Below are 22930 nucleotides of genomic sequence, written 5' to 3'. Positions count from 1 at the left end.
GAATACAGGGGTATGGGAGATAGCTCTCAGTACAAGTGAGGGAATACAGGGGTATGGGAGATAGCTCTCAGTACAAGTGAGGGAATACAGGGGTAGGGGAGATAGCTCTCAGTACAAGTGAGGGAATACAGGGGTAGGGGAGATAGCTCTTAGTACAAGTTGCAATTTTTTATTCAAGCATTATTTTTATTTGCTCTGTATCTATTCTGCCTTTGTCCAGTCTGCAGTTTAAATTATATCTGGTACTCGGTGTCACGTCACTGACCCAAACAACCAAGACCCTAATAAGGCCCTTTAAGGCTACATATGTACTGCTGTTTTTAATGTTTATGATTTATCTTCCTATAGAGGCCATCTAATATCCTGACTTCTAAACCAGGTTGCCTGATTGCTAGGGTAAGTGGAATCCATTTGAAAATCCAAGCTATAGAGAGGCAGAACAAATAGCTGAATAAATCAAAAATCGCAAACATAGAAAAAAAATGAAGGCTACTTTTAAATTGCACCCATACCATTGACAACATGATTCTAACTATAATTTTAAGGTGAACAAGCCCTACATGTTTTTTTTTTTTACCTTACCCTTTCCTTTCTACACACATGAAAGCTGGTGAAAAGGCCACGTGCCATTATCCTTACAACTGATATAAACCACTGTCAGTAGTCCTTTATATTTCCTTACCATTGTTTCCTATAGCCTGCCAGTGCTCGGGTTACCACTTTACTGCTTTTGCCATACACAAAATATAAGAGTTTACAATATGAAATATCAGACATGAATTAAGAAGCGCACATCTGTGATTATATGAGCCACCAGGATGTATTTGTTTTGCCAGGTACAAATTTGCTGGATGCTACTCTAGATAGAGTCCATTTGTATGTGCCAGATTTTATAACACATTATAACCAGCAAGCTGTCAGATGACTGTACATCACTACATCCCAAGAGACATAAATAATGATAAAGAACGCCGTTTCAAAGTCCTATTGATTTTTATCTTCATACAATGTTGATTTAATTACTCATAAATAACTGACACAGCACGGCATTAAGAATGTGAGTCACTTTAGCTTCTAGAGAATTGCATTATTTTTTGTTAATCTCCTACTGTTTAACTGAATTATCCAATGCTTGGAGAGTTTTGTAGAAAATAATATGAATATACTGAATATACTATTACAAATAAAGACTAGGAGGAAAATGAAAACATGGCCACCATCAAATCATCTTTAATCAGCCTTTATGAAAATTGTAGTATGGAGTAGCTTGAAGGCTGCAAGTTGAATGCATTGTATACATTTGCCTTACATTTGGACTAAAAATATCAGTAACCCTTTTCATATTTCTTAAAAGGCACCAATCCTTTCTTGAAAATATCTTATGTATTTGGCATAACCACCACTTCACGGAGAGATCCACAACATCAAAGGTCTGACTTAAAGAATCCTTTTTGAGCATCAAAATAAAACAATTTTTTGTTGACTGACGGTAAGACCAAGTAACCTCTGTCAGAGAGTATATGGTATGGCCCCCTTATACAAAGTGTCAAATCCCCCCTTAAGCACCAATACCAGCTTTTCTCAGCTTTGCTAAGCTTTTATACATGACTTAGACCTTTCTTACTCTTTATTAGCTTTTCTAGGCTTACTTCATTTCGGTAATGTCCCTTTTGAGGACTGGAGTCCAAATCTCATCCACTATATTCTAGATGGAATCTTGCCAGTGCCATGTAAATTATCTTCCCTTCTCTTGATCCAATACCACTTTAAATGGCAGATAATATCTTGCTGAGTGCTGACTCTTACTTCTGCAGTCTGAAATTGCTTGCTTGAGATTATTATCCACATCAACTACTACTAGTTTCTTCTTCATTATGGATTTGCCTAAATAGTCTCATTATTCACAATTGAAACCTGCATATTTTTAATTCCCAAGAGCATAGCCTACAGTACATTTATAGTCCCTGATCTTCATCTTAGTCGACAATATTACCCTTTTGTCCGCACCTCCCCGCAGGGATGAGACATCCTTGATGATCAGCATAATTTTGTGTCACCAGCTAACAGAAATACATTGCTTTCAATTCCCCCCCCCCCCCAGTCATTAAAAAAAAGTAGATCCAACACAGAACCCTGCAAAACAACACTTGTACCATTGACAATTATTTATTGTATACAATGCTATTTCTCCCTCCATGTGCAAGAAGCACCACCAAGACCAACGGACTTTAGCTTAGAGAACCAATGCTTATGTAGAAATGTATAACAGGGCTGCAACATGTCAGTCCAAATTCCATCTTACTAAATCATAAAAAGCAAGTAGATTTTTGTGGTGTGACCTGTTATTCATATTGTTGAAATCTATTAATGATACGCTCAGTGACATACTTTTTTGCTGCCCATCCCCACAAAACAGCTTTTAGATGAGAGAATCTCCCTAGGCTCACGCTACCTTATGGAGTAGATGGTATGGGTAATATCTCTAAGATGCCTTGTGGTGTTCACTAGGGAAGAGCAAACTTTTTTGCATAGAGTTTCATGATGAAATTTTGCCAGCAGTGAAAATTTTCTCATATCCATGCTAAAATTTTACCATGTGGTTTTACTGGATGTAAAAAACAATTTCTTTGTGCTGGAAAAAAATGCAAAAGAAAATCAAAGTCTCTATTAGAATTTCTCCTTGCATTTTATCCGTGCTGGAAAATGCAAAAAATGGATCTCTCTCCATTTTGTTCCTACTCTACTCCACCCTTCTTCATCCCTGTTTTGTTTAAAGAGAACAGAATTTTTAGTAGATTAATGCATAAACTGTCTTTATGTCCTATATATATTGATAATGGGTGAGTGCAGAGAATCTCTTTTGAGCAGATAAATAATTGGAACATTTTTATATTGGGGGCTTTTTAATCTGCTTTTATATTTTAGAAGTGTGGGAGGAAATCCTAGTACCCAGAGTTAACACACACAAGCTCTTTACAAACAGTGCCATGAGTGGAATCAGCCCTAGGATACCAGTGTAAACCACAGCCCCACTATACATTTACATTATGTAGTCCAAATATCCAGAAATACAAATTCAATCCAGAGCAAATCCAGACCAGACAAAAATGATTATAACAGAAAGGGATATAAACTACAGCTTCTGCTGCTCTGAGAAAATAAAATTGGTTATTCTAGATGTCACTTAAACATTTTCCAACCTGGAAAATATTTTTTCTTTTGGATAATATGATGTGAAACAGCACAAAATGATTTACTGTGTTGTTGATATAGCCTTGGCTCTCTAAAGCCCAATCACCATGATTTCATCTTCATGCACAGCAATAACACATACCTTGGGGCCAGTTATTTAAATCTGGTTTTATTGCATCCTTTGACTTCGACTATCCGATTTTGTCCCAAATTATAAAACTAATCCTACTTAAGCCAATTTTGTTATCCACATCAGTCACCCCCAGGCAGAGGAGATGTTAAACGTTTTGGTAATTTTCTGTCATCATCGGAAACTAAATGAATGTGGACGCCAGCAATCCTTCTATGAATATGAAATCACAGCATCCCTTAATCTGCTTAACTAATCTTAATGAAGCTTGGAAGTCAGAAAGGTATTTAAAAACAAACATTTCATTCCAGTGTCTCATTGTTATCGCTGTAATTTAGGCTTTGCTTCCTCCAGTAATTTTGTTACTAACAGCTGGTGCTAAACATTGTACAACACAGTAAAAGACATTTACCAGCATTCACTGAACTAGTGCTAAAACAAGCTAGGGTTTATATATTTTTGCTAGTGAAATTATATAATTAGAAACTTTTAAATACACATTAGAGACCCATATGTTTGGAATATTCTCTTTCACAGCTTTCCAGGACCATGATCTTAAAGGAGAACTAAACTTTAAAAATGAATACAACTAAAAATGTTGTTTTTTTATATGCTGAACTTACTACACTAGCCTAGCGGTTCCGCATCCCTGAAATAGTAATGATCCAGGCCTTCAAAATTGTGCACACGAGCCATCTTGAATTTTGCCATTTTCTGAGTGTCAGCGACACTGCACATGCTCAATGTGTTCTGGGCAACCGTTTGTCATAAAAGCTGGTGCTACAGGGCTGATTATAAAAGTCTGATGTACGTTGTACTGGTTTTTGAGTTGGCGTGCACTAATAATCTGTATTATTTACTAATCAGACCTGTATTGTGATATTTATAATTTATATATAAAGTATATTGTGAGTCAGTCCCTAAGCTCAGTGACAGCAGCACAGAGCATCTGCAGTGAATCAGTAGAAAAGAAAATGGGGAGCTCCTGGGGGCACAGATCTTCACTGCTAACTGGCTATTGTTGCCTTGAGCAGGTGATGAACTGCTGACCTTATTATTCCCACTAGTATATTATTAAATAATAATAAAACAAAAGAAAATAGTCCCCTAGTGAAAGGAGGGAAAGAGGACTGGTTGTGCAAATAACCACAAAAGAAAATATTTACAAAACAATATAAAAGTTACAGTCAGACAGACGCATCCTAAGTGCAAACATCCACCCTTATAAGGGAGTTTATAGAAGAGTTACTTCACCTCAATTTTGGTGAACTACAACTAGCATTCTCCAGCTTATTATCAAAGGTTAAAACCTCATGGAAGTTGCAATCCACCAACCACAGAGCTAAATTTTAAAAGTAACATAAATTGCTTTCCTGGGTCATCTAGGCCCGCTGCTCAGCTGATACAAGATGGTCATTCAATGAGAATCCCGCCTGTTCCTTTTTTTTTCTTTTACTAATACTCTAAATTCATAGCTTTATACAATCATTTCAGAAGACATTAAATAAAATTTTCTTGCTCTAAACACATAAAGAGCACTATATTTACCTACATGTAGTAACTAGTAAGCTGGAATTTAGTGTAATTTTGTTCAGTAGTGCTAATCTGCAACATGTTGCACTAGCTTTATAGTTTTCTTCTTCTACTAGTGTCAGACTGGGCTGACGGGAAACCGGGAAGTATCCCGGTGGGCCCAAGCCCAATTCTTTTGACTACTGCTTTAGTAGGTGGGGCAGAATGTTTTTCTTTAGAGTGTGGGACCTTCTCTTTTCAGTATAGACAAGGTGCTTGTGGTGGTGGAACCTACAGTACTAAAAGCCTTCTGCTGCCTTTACATAAAAACTAAAATGAGGCTGCAATTCTAGAGCACAATCAGTGGTCACTACCAATCTTGCTGCTATCAAATACCAGGAAATAGGAGGGGGTGGAGTTTCTGAAAAAAGGATTCGGTAATAGCTCATGGAGAACAGAGATAAGCATTCAGCTATGTCAAGGCAAGCGGTAAGTCTCAGCAGTCAGATTTTTTGTATATGCTTTGTGGAGAATACACATCATGTCAGCAATACAGATAGAAAAGATCAAGATTAACTCCATCACTTCTGTGTACAGGTATAGGATCCCTCATCTGGAAACCTGTTATCCAGAAAGTCCTGAATTACGGAAAGGCTATCTCCCATAGACTCCATTATAAGCAAATAATTCTAATTTTTATAAATGATCTCCTTTTTCTCTGTAATAATAAAACAGTACCTTGTACTTGATCCCAACTAAGATATAATTAATCCTTATTGGATGCAAAACAATCCTATTGAGTTTATTCAATATTTAAATTATTTTAGCAGACTTATGGTATTGAGATCCAAATTACAGAAAGATCCCTTCTCCAGAAAACCCCAGATCCTGGGTATTCTGGATAACAGGTCCCATACCTGTAGTATTATATTGATATAGACAATATACAAAGTAGAGGCAACTGACAAAGAAAGTTGCTGACACTAGAAATTATAGCAAACACCTACAATCAACACAAGTCATTTGTTTCCAAGGACACAATTTTCCATTTACTTGATAGAAATAATTTGTATGTCAAATAATTTTTTTATTTTTTTAATAGAGGACCTTTGGTACTGGTCTTTGCAGAGAGATTTAATGTAGATAAACGCCAATTATAACTGTTCACATCCCCTTTGATAAAGCAACCATAATACAATTTCATTTTTTCTATGGAACTGAAAAGTCCACGAAAAAAAAGCCTTATGTTTCAGCCTCTCCTGTTCCTTTTCTTAAATTGTGTCATTAATGCAGGTTAGAACTGAGAACATGAAAAAGCTTTCATCTCAAATAGAAAAAATAAGTAGTATAGTCACTCTTGAGCTGAAAAGGGCTTATCCTTTCCGCTTTCATGGTGCATTTCCCTCAGTAGGGCAGAACAATAAATAATAAATATGAACATTGTAATACAGAATTTAGGAATAAAATAAATGCATTTAAGCCTTAAGTTAGCCACTATGGCCCTGGTTATCTGAAAAGAAACTGGCCACATACAGTATATTAGTGGGCATTATGCACTTTTGCAACTAATCAGCTCATGGATCACCCAGCATAAGTGTAATCCATATGAGCCAATAAACAAGTGGAGCATTGAGTCATTGCTCAGCCCAGTTATGTGTTTTGGCTAACCCCTTTAATCGCAATAGAAGTTAGAAATGTGCATAGGACTCTTTTTACAGAGGATGTCCATCTCAGGACTTCCTCCATTTTCTCCATTTTATCATGAGTCGTGAGTTTGACATCCCTCTTATACTAAAAGAATACTGACAGACAGGTTGCAAAGTGAAAGCTGGGTGCAATACACCATGGTTTCTGAACTTTGCACCTGTACTTTGAAAAAGTTGCCATAGGTCTAAGTGAAGCGACCTACATTCCCTTATGGCAGTGCTGTCCAACTTCTGCAGTGCCGAGGGCCGGAATTTCTCTTGCATACATGGTGGAGGGCCGCTAATGGAAGCCACTTTTGACCACTCCCCTTTTTTAAACCACACCCACTTCAAACCACACCTATTTTATCACAATGTTGGTAGTGCAGCAAAAACCTAAATGCTTGGTCCTTACTGCGGGAATATCTACCGTCATTCATATGTAAAAGAATTATATTATGTCATATTAATATATACCCTTAAATCCATATGCCTCCTCCTCCCCTGTGGATAGCACAGCAACCCCCAGCATATAATTACACACCTTAGGGACCATTTAATGGCTATTTCCAACTGCTAACAAACTCCCAGAACAAACCCCTGCCATGTTCACCTCCCACAGGCAGCATAGGGCAAGCAGAGTATGGCACACACAGACAGCACTCTGCCTGCCCTACGCTACCTGTGTGTTACATAGTTACATAGTTACATAGTTACATAGGGTTGAAAAAAGACCTGTGTCCATCAAGTTCAACCCATCCAAGTAAACCCAGCACACCTAACCCACACCTACCAATCTATACTCACATACATAAACTATAAATACAACCACTAGTACTAACTGTAGATATTAGTATCACAATAGCCTTGGATATTCTGATTGATCAAGAACTCATCCAGGCCCCTCTTAAAGGCATTAACAGAATCTGCCATTACCACATCACTAGGAAGGGCATTCCATAACCTCACTGCCCTCACCGTGAAAAACCACCTACGCTGCTTCAAATGGAAGCTCCGTTCCTCTAATCTAAAGGGGTGACCTCTGGTGCGTTGATTGTTTTTATGGGAAAAAAGAACATCCCCCAACTGCCTATAATCCCCTCTAATGTACTTGTACAGAGTAATCATGTCCCCTCGCAAGCGCCTCTTTTCCAGAGAAAACAACCCCAACCTCGACAGTCTAACCTCATAGTTTAAATCTTCCATCCCCTTAACCAGTTTAGTTGCACGTCTCTGCACTCTCTCCAGCTCATTAATATCCTTCTTAAGGACTGGAGCCCAAAACTGCACTGCATACTCAAGGTGAGGCCTTACCAGGGACCTATAAAGGGGCAAAATTATGTTCTCATCCCTTGAGTCAATGCCCTTTTTTATACAAGACAGCACTTTATTTGCTTTAGTAGCCACAGAATGACACTGCCTGGAATTAGACAACTTGTTATCAACAAAAACCCCTAGATCCTTCTCCATTAAGGAAACCCCCAACACACTACCATTCAGTAGATAGTTTGCGTTTATATTATTTCTACCAAAGTGCATAACTTTGCACTTATCAACATTGAACCTCATTTTCCAGTTTGCTGCCCAGTTATCTAATTTTGTCAAATCGCTCTGCAAAGCGGCAGCATCCTGCATGGAACTTATAGTTTTGCACAATTTAGTGTCATCAGCAAAAATAGAAACAATACTGTCTATGCCCACCTCCAGGTCATTAATAAACAAGTTAAACAGCAAAGGCCCAAGGACTGACCCCTGCGGTACTCCACTAACCACACTGGTCCAATTAGAAAATGTTCCATTTACAACCACTCTTTGTACTCTATCCTTCAGCCAGTTCTCTATCCAATTACAAATATTATGTTCTAGGCCAATATTCCTTAATTTGATCATTAACCTTCTGTGAGGTACTGTATCAAACGCTTTAGCAAAGTCCAAGTAGATGACATCAACTGCCATTCCAGCATCAAGGTTCCTACTCACCTCCTCATAAAAGGCAACTAAATTAGTCTGGCAAGATCTGTTACGCATAAAACCATGCTGGCACAAACTAATAGTATTGTGAACTGCAATGTATTCAAGTACCCTATCCCTTATTACCCCTTCCAAAAGTTTTCCTACTACTGATGTCAGACTAACAGGCCTATAGTTTTCAGGCTGAGAACGGGATCCCTTTTTAAATAACGGCACCACATTAGCAATCCGCCAGTCTCTTGGCACCATGCCAGACCTCAATGAATCCTGAAAAATTAAGTGAAGAGGTTTGGCAATCACAGCGCTCAGCTCATTTAATACCCTGGGATGAATCCCATCCGGCCCTGGACCTTTGTTTACCTTTACATGTTCAAGTCTCTTTTGAATTTCCTCCCGAGTGACCCATGCGTCAGTAGCTAAATTACTAGAACTGGGCATATTACAAGGGAAGCCTTCATTATCTGGCTCCTCAGATGTATAGACAGATGAAAAATAAGAGTTCAAAATTTCAGCTTTTTCCCCGTTTTCATCAACCAACGTACCCCCCCGTGATAATAAAGTTCCCACCCCTTCTTGCTTCATTTTTTTACTATTCACATAATTAAAAAATAATTTTGGATTCTTTTTACTCCTAGCAGCAATATCCCTTTCCATCTCTATTTTAGCTTGCCTGATAGCTTTTTTGCATGCTTTATTTGCTTCCTTGTACCTGATGAAAGTTTCTGCTGTCCCAGCTAACTTGAATGCCCTAAAAGCACGTTTTTTCTTACCAACCTCGACAATAACACTTTTATTCAGCCATAAAGGTTTTGCTTTGCGATGCCTCTCCTTGCTTACTAGGGGGATATACTGTTGCGTATACCTACAAAGCAATGTTTTAAAGATGTTCCATTTTCCTTCTGTGTCTAACCCCATGAAAAGCCTTTCCCAGTTGACACATTGCAGAGATGCCCTTATACTGGCAAAGTCTGCACGTCTAAAATTGAGTGTTTTAGTTACTCCCTTATAGCGCTGTCTCTGCAGCATTATCTCAAAGGAGACCATGTTGTGATCACTGTTCCCCAAATGCTCACCCACACAAATGTTAGAGATAAGTTCATTATTATTAGAAATCAATGTGTGCCATACTCTGCCTGCCCTACCCTGCCTGTGTGTGCCATACTCTGCCTGCCCTACCCTGCCTGGGTGTGCCATACTTTAACTGCCTAATGCTGCCTGTGTGTGCCATACTCTAAATGCCCTGTGCTGCCTGTATGTGCTATACTCTGCCTGCCCTACCCTGCTTGTGTGTGCCATACTCTGCCTGCCCTACCCTGCCTGTGTGTGCCATACCCTCCTTGCCCTATGCTGCCTGTGTGTGCCATACCCTCCCTGTCCTATGCTGCCTATGTGCCATAATCTGCCTACCCTATGCTCCCTCTGTGTGCCATACACATAGGCAGCATAGTCCAGGCAGTACCTACAATGTCTGAGGTGTTAACAATGAGGGTGATTACAGCCTGAGCCTGAGGTGTGAACAATGCAGTGGTTGAACAATGCAAGGATTAAAAGGTGTGAACAACACAGGGGATTGCATCCTGAATCTGAGGTGAGAACCATGCAGGGGGCCAGTTAAGCTCAGTACTGATACCATTTAAAGCTTACTCAAAGGTAAGAAATCAAAGCAGCCAGACAGGTGGGGGGGCCACACAGAGGGGGGTCGCGGACCGCCGCCAGTTGGACAGCACTGCCTTATGGATACAGCACTGGTGAGGGGTTGGCATCCTAGGCATCCTTCCTCCTGCCCTATACTTTCCCCCTAACTTGTTTGTCATTCAGATGAACAAGTTAGGGAGCACTGGTGGTTTTTCCAACCTGGTGATAAGTGCAGCGGGTAGACAGATCCAGGAGCACTAAGGGGCACTTGTGTCCAGAGTTGAAGTAACTCATGATTAAAGTTAGTCAGGCCCATCCATACAATCCTCATACATTACTTACTCTTTTCAAAAAGGTGAACAAAAGAAGAGAATTGAAATTCCTTTCAAGGCTAAAATCCATAGTGAAGTGGATCATGCATAGTCACTCCCAGAGCACAGTGGAATCTGAATGTGCAGTAAGCAGCACTAAGCATATTATGAATTTGTTGCAGTTCCCTCACAAGGCACATGAAGAGTCATCTTTAATCCTTTCCTTGCATGCAATTCTATTATACATTTTCCTCTAGATATATTAATAGCAGAAACCTAAGCAGGATCATTGGTCCCTATCGAAACCGCTAATTGCAGCCTTGCCTGGTGAGATAAGAAGAGGCAAAAGGGATCACAAAATGCAGTCATTTCCCGTTTTACTCATCTCATGTTATAGCGAATAACAAAGAATAATGTGCAGGTTTATTTTAGTCAGGTGATCTCATTTTATAATTACTTGTCTTTTTTTCCTGCTTTTTAGCCATATATGTAGTATTCATGCAAAAGAAATGTGGTAATGAGACAATACTTCTTTGAAGTAGAAGCCCTGTTTTTTTTTTTACAGTATGTTTGCTCTCAACTCTAGTGTGTGCAGACATCTTTTATCTATCGCCTTAGCAACAAATGCGTTCAGTAGATGTTATTATATATTTCCATGACCTGGGTTCGAAAACTCCACGCTCCACTCAAAGCTGAGGTTTTTTTTAAGTAGAATATCAGACTTTCTAGAAATAAAGTAGAATTTTTAAAAGTGAGAGTTTAAGGGGATCTCCACCCAAATATTGTGTTTGCATTTTAAAAGAATATGTAAGTCTAACAAATGTCCCAATATGCATTCATTGATATTACTCACTACTGGTTCTGACTACTGGATAAGTGTAGCAGAATCCAGCTCATTCTGGTTGCCACCTGACCATTATTTTACTGGCCCAGCCAACTGAGGTGGTATTTCAAAAATTTACCCACAATGTAGTCGCTGAATATTTGTAGTAGCCAGTCCTTCCGCCACTGGCTCACACCATATCGGCCCCTGCTAGCTCCCACGGATTTAACAAATCCCCTCCTGCTTCAATCCTTGAGGACATGACTCCTTGATGTCATAACCCCTCCCCCCTTGCCCTACTCGCCCCTTTACATTACAGACTGTTCCCCTGTAGGCAGGTAAAGCTTGAAAAGGCGGCAACCCTAAACAGCCTGCGTTGAAGGGAGACAAGCAATGATGCCACAGAGGTAGGTCAGTGACTTCAGAGTGGCAGGGAATGGGCCAATCAGGGGCAGGAAGTGGGCAGTTCAGGGTCCAGGTAGAAATGTGCTTGTTATGAAGAGTGGGTCGGGGTGCCACTGGGGGAAGCTTTAGGAAAGAGGGGGGATTACAAACACATACATTGTAATACAAGCCCCAGCTGGTGATTTACCCGATAGCCAAGAGAAGTACCAGCCAAGAGGCAATCTTAATCTGGAGGGGAATTGACATCTGCTACAAGTACCAAACCAGGAGTGCAAAGAACAGATATAAATAAGTACTGGTTTCAATTGCAATTATATTTACAAGTAACCTAAATGAAAAGTTCTGACTAATATGTATTGGTAAGTGGCTTAGACTTACATTTGAATAATTTCAGTTTAAGCTTGGAAATCCTAAGGCATGCCCAGAAGTCTGATTTTATCAAAGTTATTAACGCTTTGCTGACTGTCAAGAAAATGTTCGTGACAGCCAGGAAAGTGCTTAGGGAATTGGCACATTCTTCAAAGCAATTCAAAGTGCCATTCATAATGTGTACGACCGCTTTGAGCAATCACTACGCGTGCCAAACAAGTACTTCTAGCATTAAGAGGCTACATTTAAGATTTTATTTGTTTCTTTACCCAGTGGTGATGTTTCATATGAGTCATGTAAAAAATTCCTACTTTTTTACAAAAAAAACTCTTATAGGACCTAAAAATTAAATTAATTGACATCCTATAAAACAACACTTTTAATGCACAATGCAATTAGGGCAGTGGCACACAGGGAGATTAGTCGCCCTCGATAAATTTTCACTACCGCAGGCGACTTATCTCCCCGACATGCCATCCCACCGCAACAATGTAAATCACCGGGATGGCATAGGCAACGCTTTGGCCGCCCAAAGTTGCCTCGCAAGGAAGTGATGCGTATGCCATCCCGACGATTTACATTCTTGCCGGTGGGATGGAATGTCGGGGAGGTTAGACTCCCGTGTGCCACTACCATTAAACATATTTCCAGAACTTGCATCTGAATTAGAAAGATTTAAAGTGATATCAGCACATCCAGATATATCAGGAATGTGTCACTGTATAAAGAAACTTGCCGCAAAAATTAACGTCAGGCTTGGGGAGGCAGACGCTAGTTCAAGAACAAACGTAACCAATACTTCAGCCTATTGGGAGGAGGGGGCACAGAGGTTGCCACGAAGGCAGGAGAAGGTTTATTATAAAAGTGTATGATAAAAGTGGAAAAGTGTCACTATCCCTTTGATAACATATTGAGTTGGTTGAAATGTGAGGAGAATATATTCCTCTATCGATACCAATGCCTGCTCTATGAACAAAGTAAAACAATTCGTACACAGGGTTGGACTGGGCTAGCGGAACACCGGGGGAAAACCTGTTAGGCCCTGCTGACCCAGACCGATCCCCGGGCAAAGTATAAAGTACAGGTATGTATGCAGTGGGGGGGTGCTGGAGAAGGAGCTGGTGGTGGGTGAGTGCGTGAGTTTCCCTGGGGTAGCAGCCCTAGTGAGCATCTCACAATCCAGTCTAGGCCTGTTCATATAAACTGCTGAGATAAGCATAAAGTAGCTCCTACAAGTGGTTCTACAATGCCAGGGGTTAATATATGAAGAAATATATTTAGTTTAACAAAGATAAGGGCACAACATATTATGAGTAATCCAGTGAGGTCTAATACTCAAGGTGCTGGGAATGATTCTCAAATAGAAGAGATAAACTGTACTAGTGTGGTTTACCATGACACCCAATCAACAATGAGTCTGATTAGTCTGTTACCAGTCAGAAAATTAAAGCAAAGATCTGATTGGTTGCTATGGGCAATTACACTGGTTCAATTTAATTCCTATTTATGTTAATCAACCCTGTTAGGTTTCTACAGAAATTCTTATCTACATTACTCAGTCTTGTTATCCCAGATATATAAATGTAACTTTATAAAGGAAACTACTTTTCCTACTCTTGCTCTCTGTCCTGTAATAAATATTCTCATCACTCACTTTTCCAATCAGACAAATTCCGCTGCTTCTGTGTGTCTTATGTAAGTTTATTAATGATGAGTGAATCTCTACCCATTTTCCTTGCTGAAAAATCATAAACTTCTGAAAAATTTGCAAAATGGTGAACAATTCCCAAATTGCATGTTAATCAATGGACAATTTTTTTTAACAATATATTGTTACAATATATTCTTATCTGCTCAACTTTTTTTCTCACTCAAAATACAGAAAAGTCAATAAGTGTTATTCACGCAAAATTTTTGTCATTGTATGTCATGTTTTTTTTATCTATTTTCCAACTCATCCTCTGCAAACATTCTCTCTTAAAATTCCTTATCCCTTCAGTCTTGCCACCTGTCTGTAACTTTCCATTTCTTTAATTTTATTTTGGCTTCCTCTGACCTTTACTATCCCGGTTACCTATCATTCCTCTTTCTTCTTAGTGTAATGACAGTATCATTGTGTGCCTCTCGTTCATGGCCATAGCCTTTCGCTCATCTCTCAGTGACATTGCACATGACGCTGACAGCCATTAGACTATGGGGGTCAATGTTTCCTTTGAAGTTCAGAGCTGGCTGCAGGCATACTTGACAGACATATTTACCAATATAGGATAAAAAGAGTGTTCTCTTAACTCTTTTGAACTCTTTTCACTAGTATAGTAATTGTTCTGTAACTGTGGTAAACTTCCCAGTTTGATTAAAAAAAAAATGCCCCCGGCTAAACATTATAGGGGTCATTTTTTTATTCCCCATGTACATAGTTACATAGTTACATAGGGTTGAAAAAAGACCAGAGTCCATAAAGCTCAACCCATCCAAGTAAACCCAGCACACCTAACCCACACCTACCAACCTATACACCCACATACACAAACTATAAATACAACCACTAGTACTAACTGTAGATATTAGTATCACAATAGCCTTGGATATTCTGATTGTTCAAGAACTTATCCAGGCCCCTCTTAAAGGCATTAACAGAATCTGCCATTACCCCATCTCTAGGAAGGGCATTCCACAAACTCACTGCTAAAGCAGTCATGGAAGCTATAGAGACACAGCTCAGGAGAAGCTTGAGCATTGTGTGCTGGACATGACAGAGAAAAGGGGGAGAAGGTTTATTAGAAAGGTATGTCACCTCAACAGCTAGTGGCATCCAGTTAGTGTATTTCAACATGACAGTGGCACCACAGGCTTCTGGGGAGGCAATGCTGAGTGTGAGAGGATGTGAAAGGATCCTCTGTAGTGTTTATTTTGTGTAATGTGTGATTTATACTGATATGTCTGGCCTCCCGTGCCCCATTCTGCATCATGCCATGCCTGCACAAAGGTGCTTAATGAAGTCTGTGCCTTAGTTCATGGAATAACTTTGTAAAATGTTCACTTAGTCAAGCTAAGTAAATACCATCCTATACCATCAACTTCGATGTGACAGAGGTCTACCATTTACAGGTAGCCCCATTACACACTTACTAACACAGGCTGCACTAAGTTGCAGGTCTCTGCACTCTGAAGTATAGTGGAGAGTCCTGTGGCCATTCAGGAGAGTTAAAATGCAGTGTGCAAAGTGCAACAAATGGCCAATCACAGCCTACATTTGCACTTTGCACACTGCATTCCACTTCCTTAATGACCCCTTATATGTTAATGCAACTGGGTTGGTTTATTCACATTACTGTTTCATAAAGTAAAGAAAACAACCTGATAGAAACCTGCCCATGCTGTGTGAAACAAAGCTAAATCTCTTTACAGTTATATATGCAATTTCAATGAATCTGACAAATAAATGCAAATAAGTAAACATATTTATGCCTTATCCAAATAGGACTGTCAGTCAGAGACAAAAAAACAATATGTATATTGGATTTGGTGCTTAAGAAGATACAACAATATCAAATATCTGATTGCACATCAAGTCATTCATCAACACATGCACCTTAATACATGGTATGAGGAATTGAAATTTATTCAGAGAGAACCATGTACAACACTTGGGAGGGTCCCCATTATTGGATGAACTCTGAAACGTCTGTACAGATAACTGAAGTCCTGGTCGTTGGTGAGAGCTCATGGATACACACTGAATAGCTAATATCTGTAGCTGCAACTAATTGTGCTATTAATTGCAACTGGGAACCCCTGGTCTACACTGTGAAGCTGATATAAGATCAGGGTTCAATAAGCTCTTCATAAAAGTCACATTTCATCACTGGCATAAAATATAGCTGTAATTTTCAATTATATGAACTGGGGATTTCTAAACTATGCTCATGCCTTTGTATAATGTAACTGCAGAAAACTGTGCTGGATGCAACGTCATCCTACATTAGAGTATATATATATATACACACAAAAGACCAGGGTATAATATTACCAAATAATTAGTCTAGTCCCAACAAATTAATTGCGTCTATCAGAAGAAAATAGCCAGAATTGTATCTTGATTACTGGAAACTACACAAAGAAAAACCTGAACAAAACCAAGCGAGGAAGCCATAATCACAAAACTCACATTACTCTAAAGCAATCTAAAGAAGCTTAATGAAGTAATATTTGCAAAGCAGGAAAGCAAATGTAAGCTAAAAGATACAGTGAATACAAAGCAGCTTATTAGTGCTGTCATCTGATTTCACTTCCCAGCATCCTGATAAAGCATCAGCGCCACCCAGTGTACATTATAGGGAAGTGTTCTAGAAAGAGCACTATTCCATTCACAAAGAAAACTGGAGAAAGTGGAAAGATTCCCTGCTGTACATTTGTTTTTAAAAGATAGTCAACAGTAACTTTTAACTGATGGAATATTAGTTCTTACTACTGGTTTAAAAAGATAATGAATTTTCACTAATGCATACATCTATTAGCTGCTGCTGTAACAAAAAAAAATATTTGTTAAGGTTTCATGTGCCTTAAAGCATTTAGAAAAGCAACATTCTTTTAGCCTTGTTTGTTATTTTCTCCAGAGGAAATAATAATCAAAGCAGGACTGAAAATGAACTCTTACTGTCCCTATAAACACAATGGGACTAAGATCATTATCTGCATTCTTAATGATGTTCTACAACTCTGTGTAAGATGAGCATAGTGTATACTGTTAGCTACATTCATTTGTCAAGGTCGCCAAAGAAGTGGATCTTTGCGTGATTTGGCACCCACATGCTTGGGCAAAACAGACCAATTGTCTGACTCACAAACCATACTATGGCCCTACAGTGCAGTCATCAGCTACCAGCTATTTCTAACCTCTATGTCTGGTAATTTCTGGCCAGATATTGATCACCCAAGCTGCTGGGATGAACCTAAATGCTGGCTAATAAGCTGCAGACTTGATCTGGAAAGCTTTTATTTGCCCAAATATGGCCATTTTAATTCTAAGAAAACTGAAGATAACCTTTATTAAATAGCCTCTCTGTATTCAAGAAATATAATTGGTGCATTGTGTGTAGGAGATGCATCAATAAAATCTGCTCCATCTGTAGATGAATCAAGTTGCGTGAAAATGGTCAAAACCAAGATAAGACGTTAACACCCTCACCGGCGTTCTATGTGCAACTGTAGATAATTTGTTATTTTCCTTTCACTTCATTACAGAAGGTTGCATTAGAACTTCTGCTGCTGCCATGAAGCTGCTGCTCTAGGCAAGTGACTCCAAGTGCCTATGTTTAAAAAATGCCCCTGACTTGGGGACTTAAACACAGCACTATAACTAGCACTTACCTGACCAAATAGTGATGAGCTCCTCCTAGTAGTGATGGGCGAAATAATTCGGCAGGCATGGATTCGCAGCTAATTTCCGCATTTTGCCGGTGGCTGATTTTTTTTGCAATACACGCAACAAAATTCACCACCGAAAAATTAGCCACACATCAAAAAATTAATAATGCGCGTACTATTTTTTTTGATATGCAAAATTTAGGCCATTTCGTGATTTTTTTCAAAAGATTGTCTTGCGCGTTAAAGATTATGCACGCAATAATATTTTTTTGATCATTTTTCCACTGAAGTAAACCAGGACAGATTGGCTTGTGACTACTACCTAGCATTCTGGTAATCCATTTTGAGTGCAGTAAACATGCCTCTATGTATACTGATGTAAATTTCAAAGGAACATATCCCTTTCATTGCAGTGTTGTTTAAGCAATTATTGCTGTGCTTCAACTATCAGCATTCCTTAGCATAGTATTAAGGGATAAAGCATTAAGGAATCTGTAGACACCACTGAGATCAATTCTTAAAGCAACACTGCATTATAAAGCACTTTTCCAAGTCCTTGAGGGCCAGTATCTCAATTTAATCAAGATTATCCTCCATGAGAATCTGGCGTGCACTGTTTAATGTTGACTCTGTAGTCCTGGATTCATCCAGGTATTGCTGAAGGTATTTACTAGCTCTGCACAACTAAACACACTATATATGCTCATCGGAAGTGTGATTAATTGTAATATTGGTAAGCAATAACTGCACAATATCCCTAAATATGTTATAACAATTCAATCAGTAAGTAATGCTAATAAATACGATCCCTAATGGAGAGTACTCTTGCATCTGCAAGTTAGCTTGGGATGCCTTTTTTAAGGGCTAGGGGGTGCTAAAGAGTCAGTTTTAGAGAAAAAATAGGATGATAGGGTAGGATAAAAAGCAATATTCTATATTCAACCTTTCTTTTGAAAGCATGAACTGTACCTTTTGCTTAGCTTTGATTTTGGTCTCTGCATCCATCCAGTCGTTCTCCTTCTCAAGCATATCAATAAAAGCCCAGCGAATGCCATCAACCAGCTCTTCCATCTAAACAAGAGAAACAATCTTATACCAGCTCATATATATAAACACTAAAATAGAGCATTTATCAAAAAGAGCACAATGTAACCACAGGGAACCAGTTTACTTATTAAATTTGAATCAACTTTGTTACTAAATATTCATTGTTTTTCTTTACACTATTTGTATAAAAGAAAATGTGATAGAATTAAAAAGACACTTTAAATATATTTAATTCTACCTCATTCACATATGTTTAATGTGGGTTTTTTACATCTGAGTGTCAAGTCCACACTGGGTCTATTTCACAGAAAACATGCATTCAAATAAGCAGATACTGAACGAAGGCTGCCTTGAAGGAATTATTTTAAAAAGACAGATGACCCCACAGGTTCATACCATCTGGCTTCTAGAGTGCAATGCATAAAGGGGGAAGATCCCCTCTATACACAAGGAGGTATATAGTCACTGCAGGGTTTCTTTTTATCCTCTCCTACTTCTGAAAATGTAAGTTAGGTAATATGTTGCCATTATTGAGTTAATTTATGCCCAAGAAACTTACTTCTCAATCAGAAGTCAAGAGTCTGTAGGCTGGGGGGGGGGGTCACCTGATTAATACCCCCCCCCCCCCCCAATTCCCACTTTTTGCTGTAGGTGTGGAAAAAACATACTTATGCCTAAATTACAGACTCAGTGGATATATAGTATATACTGTAATCCTCCCAAATACTTCTAATCTGGCACTACCATCCTGCCAAAGAGCAGAGGTCTGCCATGTGCATCAATAGAATTGCTTAATGGAATATTATCTTTAAAATATGATGCTTTGGAATAAACATGAAATTGACCCCCATGTGAATGCTGGAAAGAGGCAGATGAAAAAGGCAAAAAATTCAAAAACTATAAAAAATGAAGACCACTTGAAAAGTTGCTAAGAATTGGGCATTATGTAATATTTGGGGAGTTAGCTTTCCCTTTAATATACTACAGTATATAATGTAGCATTTGTACAGGTGCAACTGTAAATGTTCAGTACCTTGTAGCTTTAATGTAACATAATAAGTAGAAAAACATAAAGATTCATGTAACATAGCCTAGTGTGCATCCCAGCATCCCTCTCTCCACAATTCATAAATGCTAACCATGGCAGAATAATGGACACCACTTTGCTGAGCGAAAGGTTCTGTAATTGTCTATAGACTATTATTACTATAATAATTGGGAATTCTTAGCATTACTTATACCAGTCTATTATTAATTAAAGGACCATAATGTCAAAAAATGTTTTTACTTATTTATTTATAAGAATTTAAAGTTTGTACCTGTTAATCCAGAACTTTCAAATAAACTTTTTTATGGTGAAAAATATCCTATTTGTAGGGATCTCCAAAACTGGGCCCCTAGGATGGTTCCCCTAGTACAGGCTCCCAAGGGTGGTTTGGGAGGTTAATAGTTAACAGGGAGTAGCCCTGCAGTTTTAGTTAGCAGCCACTGGGTGGTGCATTTGGCATATAAGGGAATGCAGCCATGTGCTGCCAGGTCTTTCTGCCTGGGACCCCCTCTGGACAGAGGTTAATGACAGGCTAGTGTTTAGTTAGTAGATCTGGAAGTGATAGCTCACTCTAGGAGTGGGAGACAGGTTATTTAGTATGGGAAGTCATCACCCCTACAGGAGATAGAGGGATTAAGATCCCCCAGCACTCATAGCTGGAGTCAAGGCACTAAGTGGTGAGTTCAGGAGATTACCTAATCCAGTGGGTGCTCGGGCGTGAGTACCGGGGTGAGGTCTCAAAAGGGTGTCCGCTTGGCAGGAGTACTGGGGAGAGCCCTAGAGAGGGTCTTCTGGCGTGAGTACCGGAGGGAACCCCAAAGGAGGATCATCTGGCGGGAGTACCGCGAGTAACCAACAGGGAGAGAGGGTCTCCAAAGGGAAGTGTGTGTAACCTGATATATAAGTGTGCTCCTGTATAACCTGCCTGTCTGCAAGTAATAAACTACATTCTACTGGTTCAACATCATACCAGTGTCCTGGTCTCTTCATACACAGAGGATCCTCACTGCCTGGTAAGCAGCTACCCCAAAGGGAAGGGGCAAGGTACTGGGAGTGCTGGGAGTCCCTAAGCAGAAGTACAATATCAAGTTCTAAGGGAGGGGAGTTACAGTTCAATCTGTCCCTATCCTGGGTGGAGGCACACCAAGAAGTAAAGTAACATCTGTTCCCCAAAGTAAGCGGGGTTCAGGATCCCTGTTAGCACCATAAGATCTCAGCAGGTAGCAGCACTGTCACAAAAGTGGGCTACATATTTTATATGAGAAAGAGCTGTGTAAGGCTGATGTCCCATGAAGAGATTTAGTCGCCCGTGATATATCTGTGCTACAGAGGGGCGACTAATCTCTCTAAGATGCCTTTCCACTGGCAACAATACAAATCACGATTATGGCAGTGTTTCTCAAGCAAACACACCCATGCAGGGTTACAGTGTGTTACATTACAATATATATAATTTTAATGTTACCGGTTCTTTAAACACACAATACATTTTATTTAGTGTTATCTGATGATTTGTATAATTTCAAATGTGACTTTTTCCAGCAAACAGGATTTAAATAATGCTATTTCATAAAACCATGCCTTATTTTCATGAATACTATTAAAGCAATTCTCATCTAGAGATTAAACTGTCTCTATCTCCAACTAACGATTTGACTAACACTCAACAATCCAATGACTTATACTCCAGTGTGAGACAAATGAACCCACATCTATTTGTTAAATCTGGAAATGACAGTTTTTATCACTCGGGTCAGGCATTGATATCATGCCACAAATCAGAGCATAAAACCTGCACATCAGCCGTCAGTAAATTTTGTGGTCTTATAAAACACAGTACAGAATGGAAAGGCTTGGTTAGTTTTAATACTCAATAAAATATCAAGCGATTATTAAGACCTACATTTTTATAGGACATAATAATTACAGAGATTTTTCAAAATGAAAACGTAAATTTTGCTTATATTATTCATATAAGATATTCAAAGAATAGTAAGCACTATGATTCTGTCATATTATACTTCTGTCCTGTTATTTCAGACTGTTTGTTTTTCTTTGAATCATAACATTCATTCTTTCTATATGTACTGTACTTCTGTTTAAATGAAGGCTTGCAGATATTAAACCAGACATGGGAAACAATTATACAGTTGCTTTCTACCGCTGGATTTGGGATTGCAGAGCATCCAAGGCAGCTTTTGTGGGAGCTCTAAGTATGCTGGGACACAAGTAGATTAGGTGACTTGACCAGGGTCACAAGAGTTGCTATAGGAACCTCAACCTGGGTCTCTCCTCGGAGATCCATCAATAGAGATATATCACTAACCTCTAGGCCAACAGCTTCTTCTAGCCCTTTAATCTGCTATCTTATTTAAAGTGGACAAATATCTCTATCCTTAGCTTTTTCACCCAAACATTGCTGGACTACAGTTTACAGAATTCTCCAGCATAATATTAAAGAATGAAGCACAATGGGAGGTATAGTCTAGAAACCATGGAGATAGGTACAGTTAGCAATAAAATGCAATCAAACTTTTTCCAACCTCCTCCATTGCCAGCTGTCCAATAGTTGCAAGAGAATCCTCCAGTGAGATTCATGTTTGCCCTGGTTACATCTGACTCTCTTGTTGGAGACCTTACATGCAGAGTTGCCAGTCTCTGTTAGCCCTATTGGGGCACCTTGTGCTTTTCCCTGCAGTCAAAATGAATTATTTGCATTTTGATTTAGTTGTGCTTGGTGTGCTCAGTCCTTCCTGCCTTCTGTTCTGAATTGGGCACTGCTGCACCTGTTGACACTAGGAAGCCCTTGAGCTACCACCAACCAACTCTATCAATAGGCACGACACAAACGCATTAAAAGAACAGGGCGCACATGCCACTTGAATGCGAACACAAGAAATGATGCCAGATAGACTTGAAAATTTGGTTTTACTACTATTTGGTTTAGCTACTCCTAATTTGCAATGAAGCACATGCACCATTGCAACCATTTTGCTGAATCAGACCAGTGTGCAGCACAACTGCATCTAAAGAAAACAATGACGGAATTGAGGGGAAAAACAGTACATTGTGGCAACAAACATGGTGATTATGTTCGAAATTACACTCAAAATACAGTCGAAATTACCCCTTCAGGGGGGCCTACTGTGCATCACCATCCCATCACCGGCAGTGGAAAAAGTGGGCTGGGAAGAGGGGACCTACCCATAAAGCAAACCCTGCAATCCAGTTCTCTTCTACCCCAGGTTCTCCCACAACTGTAGGTAGTAGTTATGCTACTGGCCAAATTTCAAATTCATGTTCAGAAAAGTGTTTTTTATTATTTGGAATACGTGGCGTTTGTATACAATGTACAGTATAGCTGAAGATTGTAATGGGAGAAAGAGGCGGAAAGCACATTTTTTACATTATGGAATGATGTAATGTGAGTAAATA

General features: G+C 39.2%; 1 protein-coding gene across 1 annotated transcript in view; it reads right to left on the bottom strand.

The window, feature by feature from the left end:
* The window catches only part of phex (phosphate regulating endopeptidase homolog X-linked), a 119954-nt gene that overhangs the window by 38371 nt on the left and 58653 nt on the right, over positions 1-22930 (bottom strand). Inside the window, exon 12 of the mRNA XM_004911661.4 lies at positions 18370-18471. Coding sequence (XP_004911718.1) covers positions 18370-18471 — 102 coding nt within the window. The remainder of the gene's footprint in view (positions 1-18369; positions 18472-22930) is intronic.

The sequence above is a fragment of the Xenopus tropicalis genome, chromosome 2, assembly GCF_000004195.4.
Source record: "Xenopus tropicalis strain Nigerian chromosome 2, UCB_Xtro_10.0, whole genome shotgun sequence".
In the NCBI taxonomy this organism is placed as follows: Eukaryota; Metazoa; Chordata; class Amphibia; order Anura; family Pipidae; genus Xenopus; species Xenopus tropicalis.
This window is presented reverse-complemented; position numbering and strand designations above follow the sequence as displayed.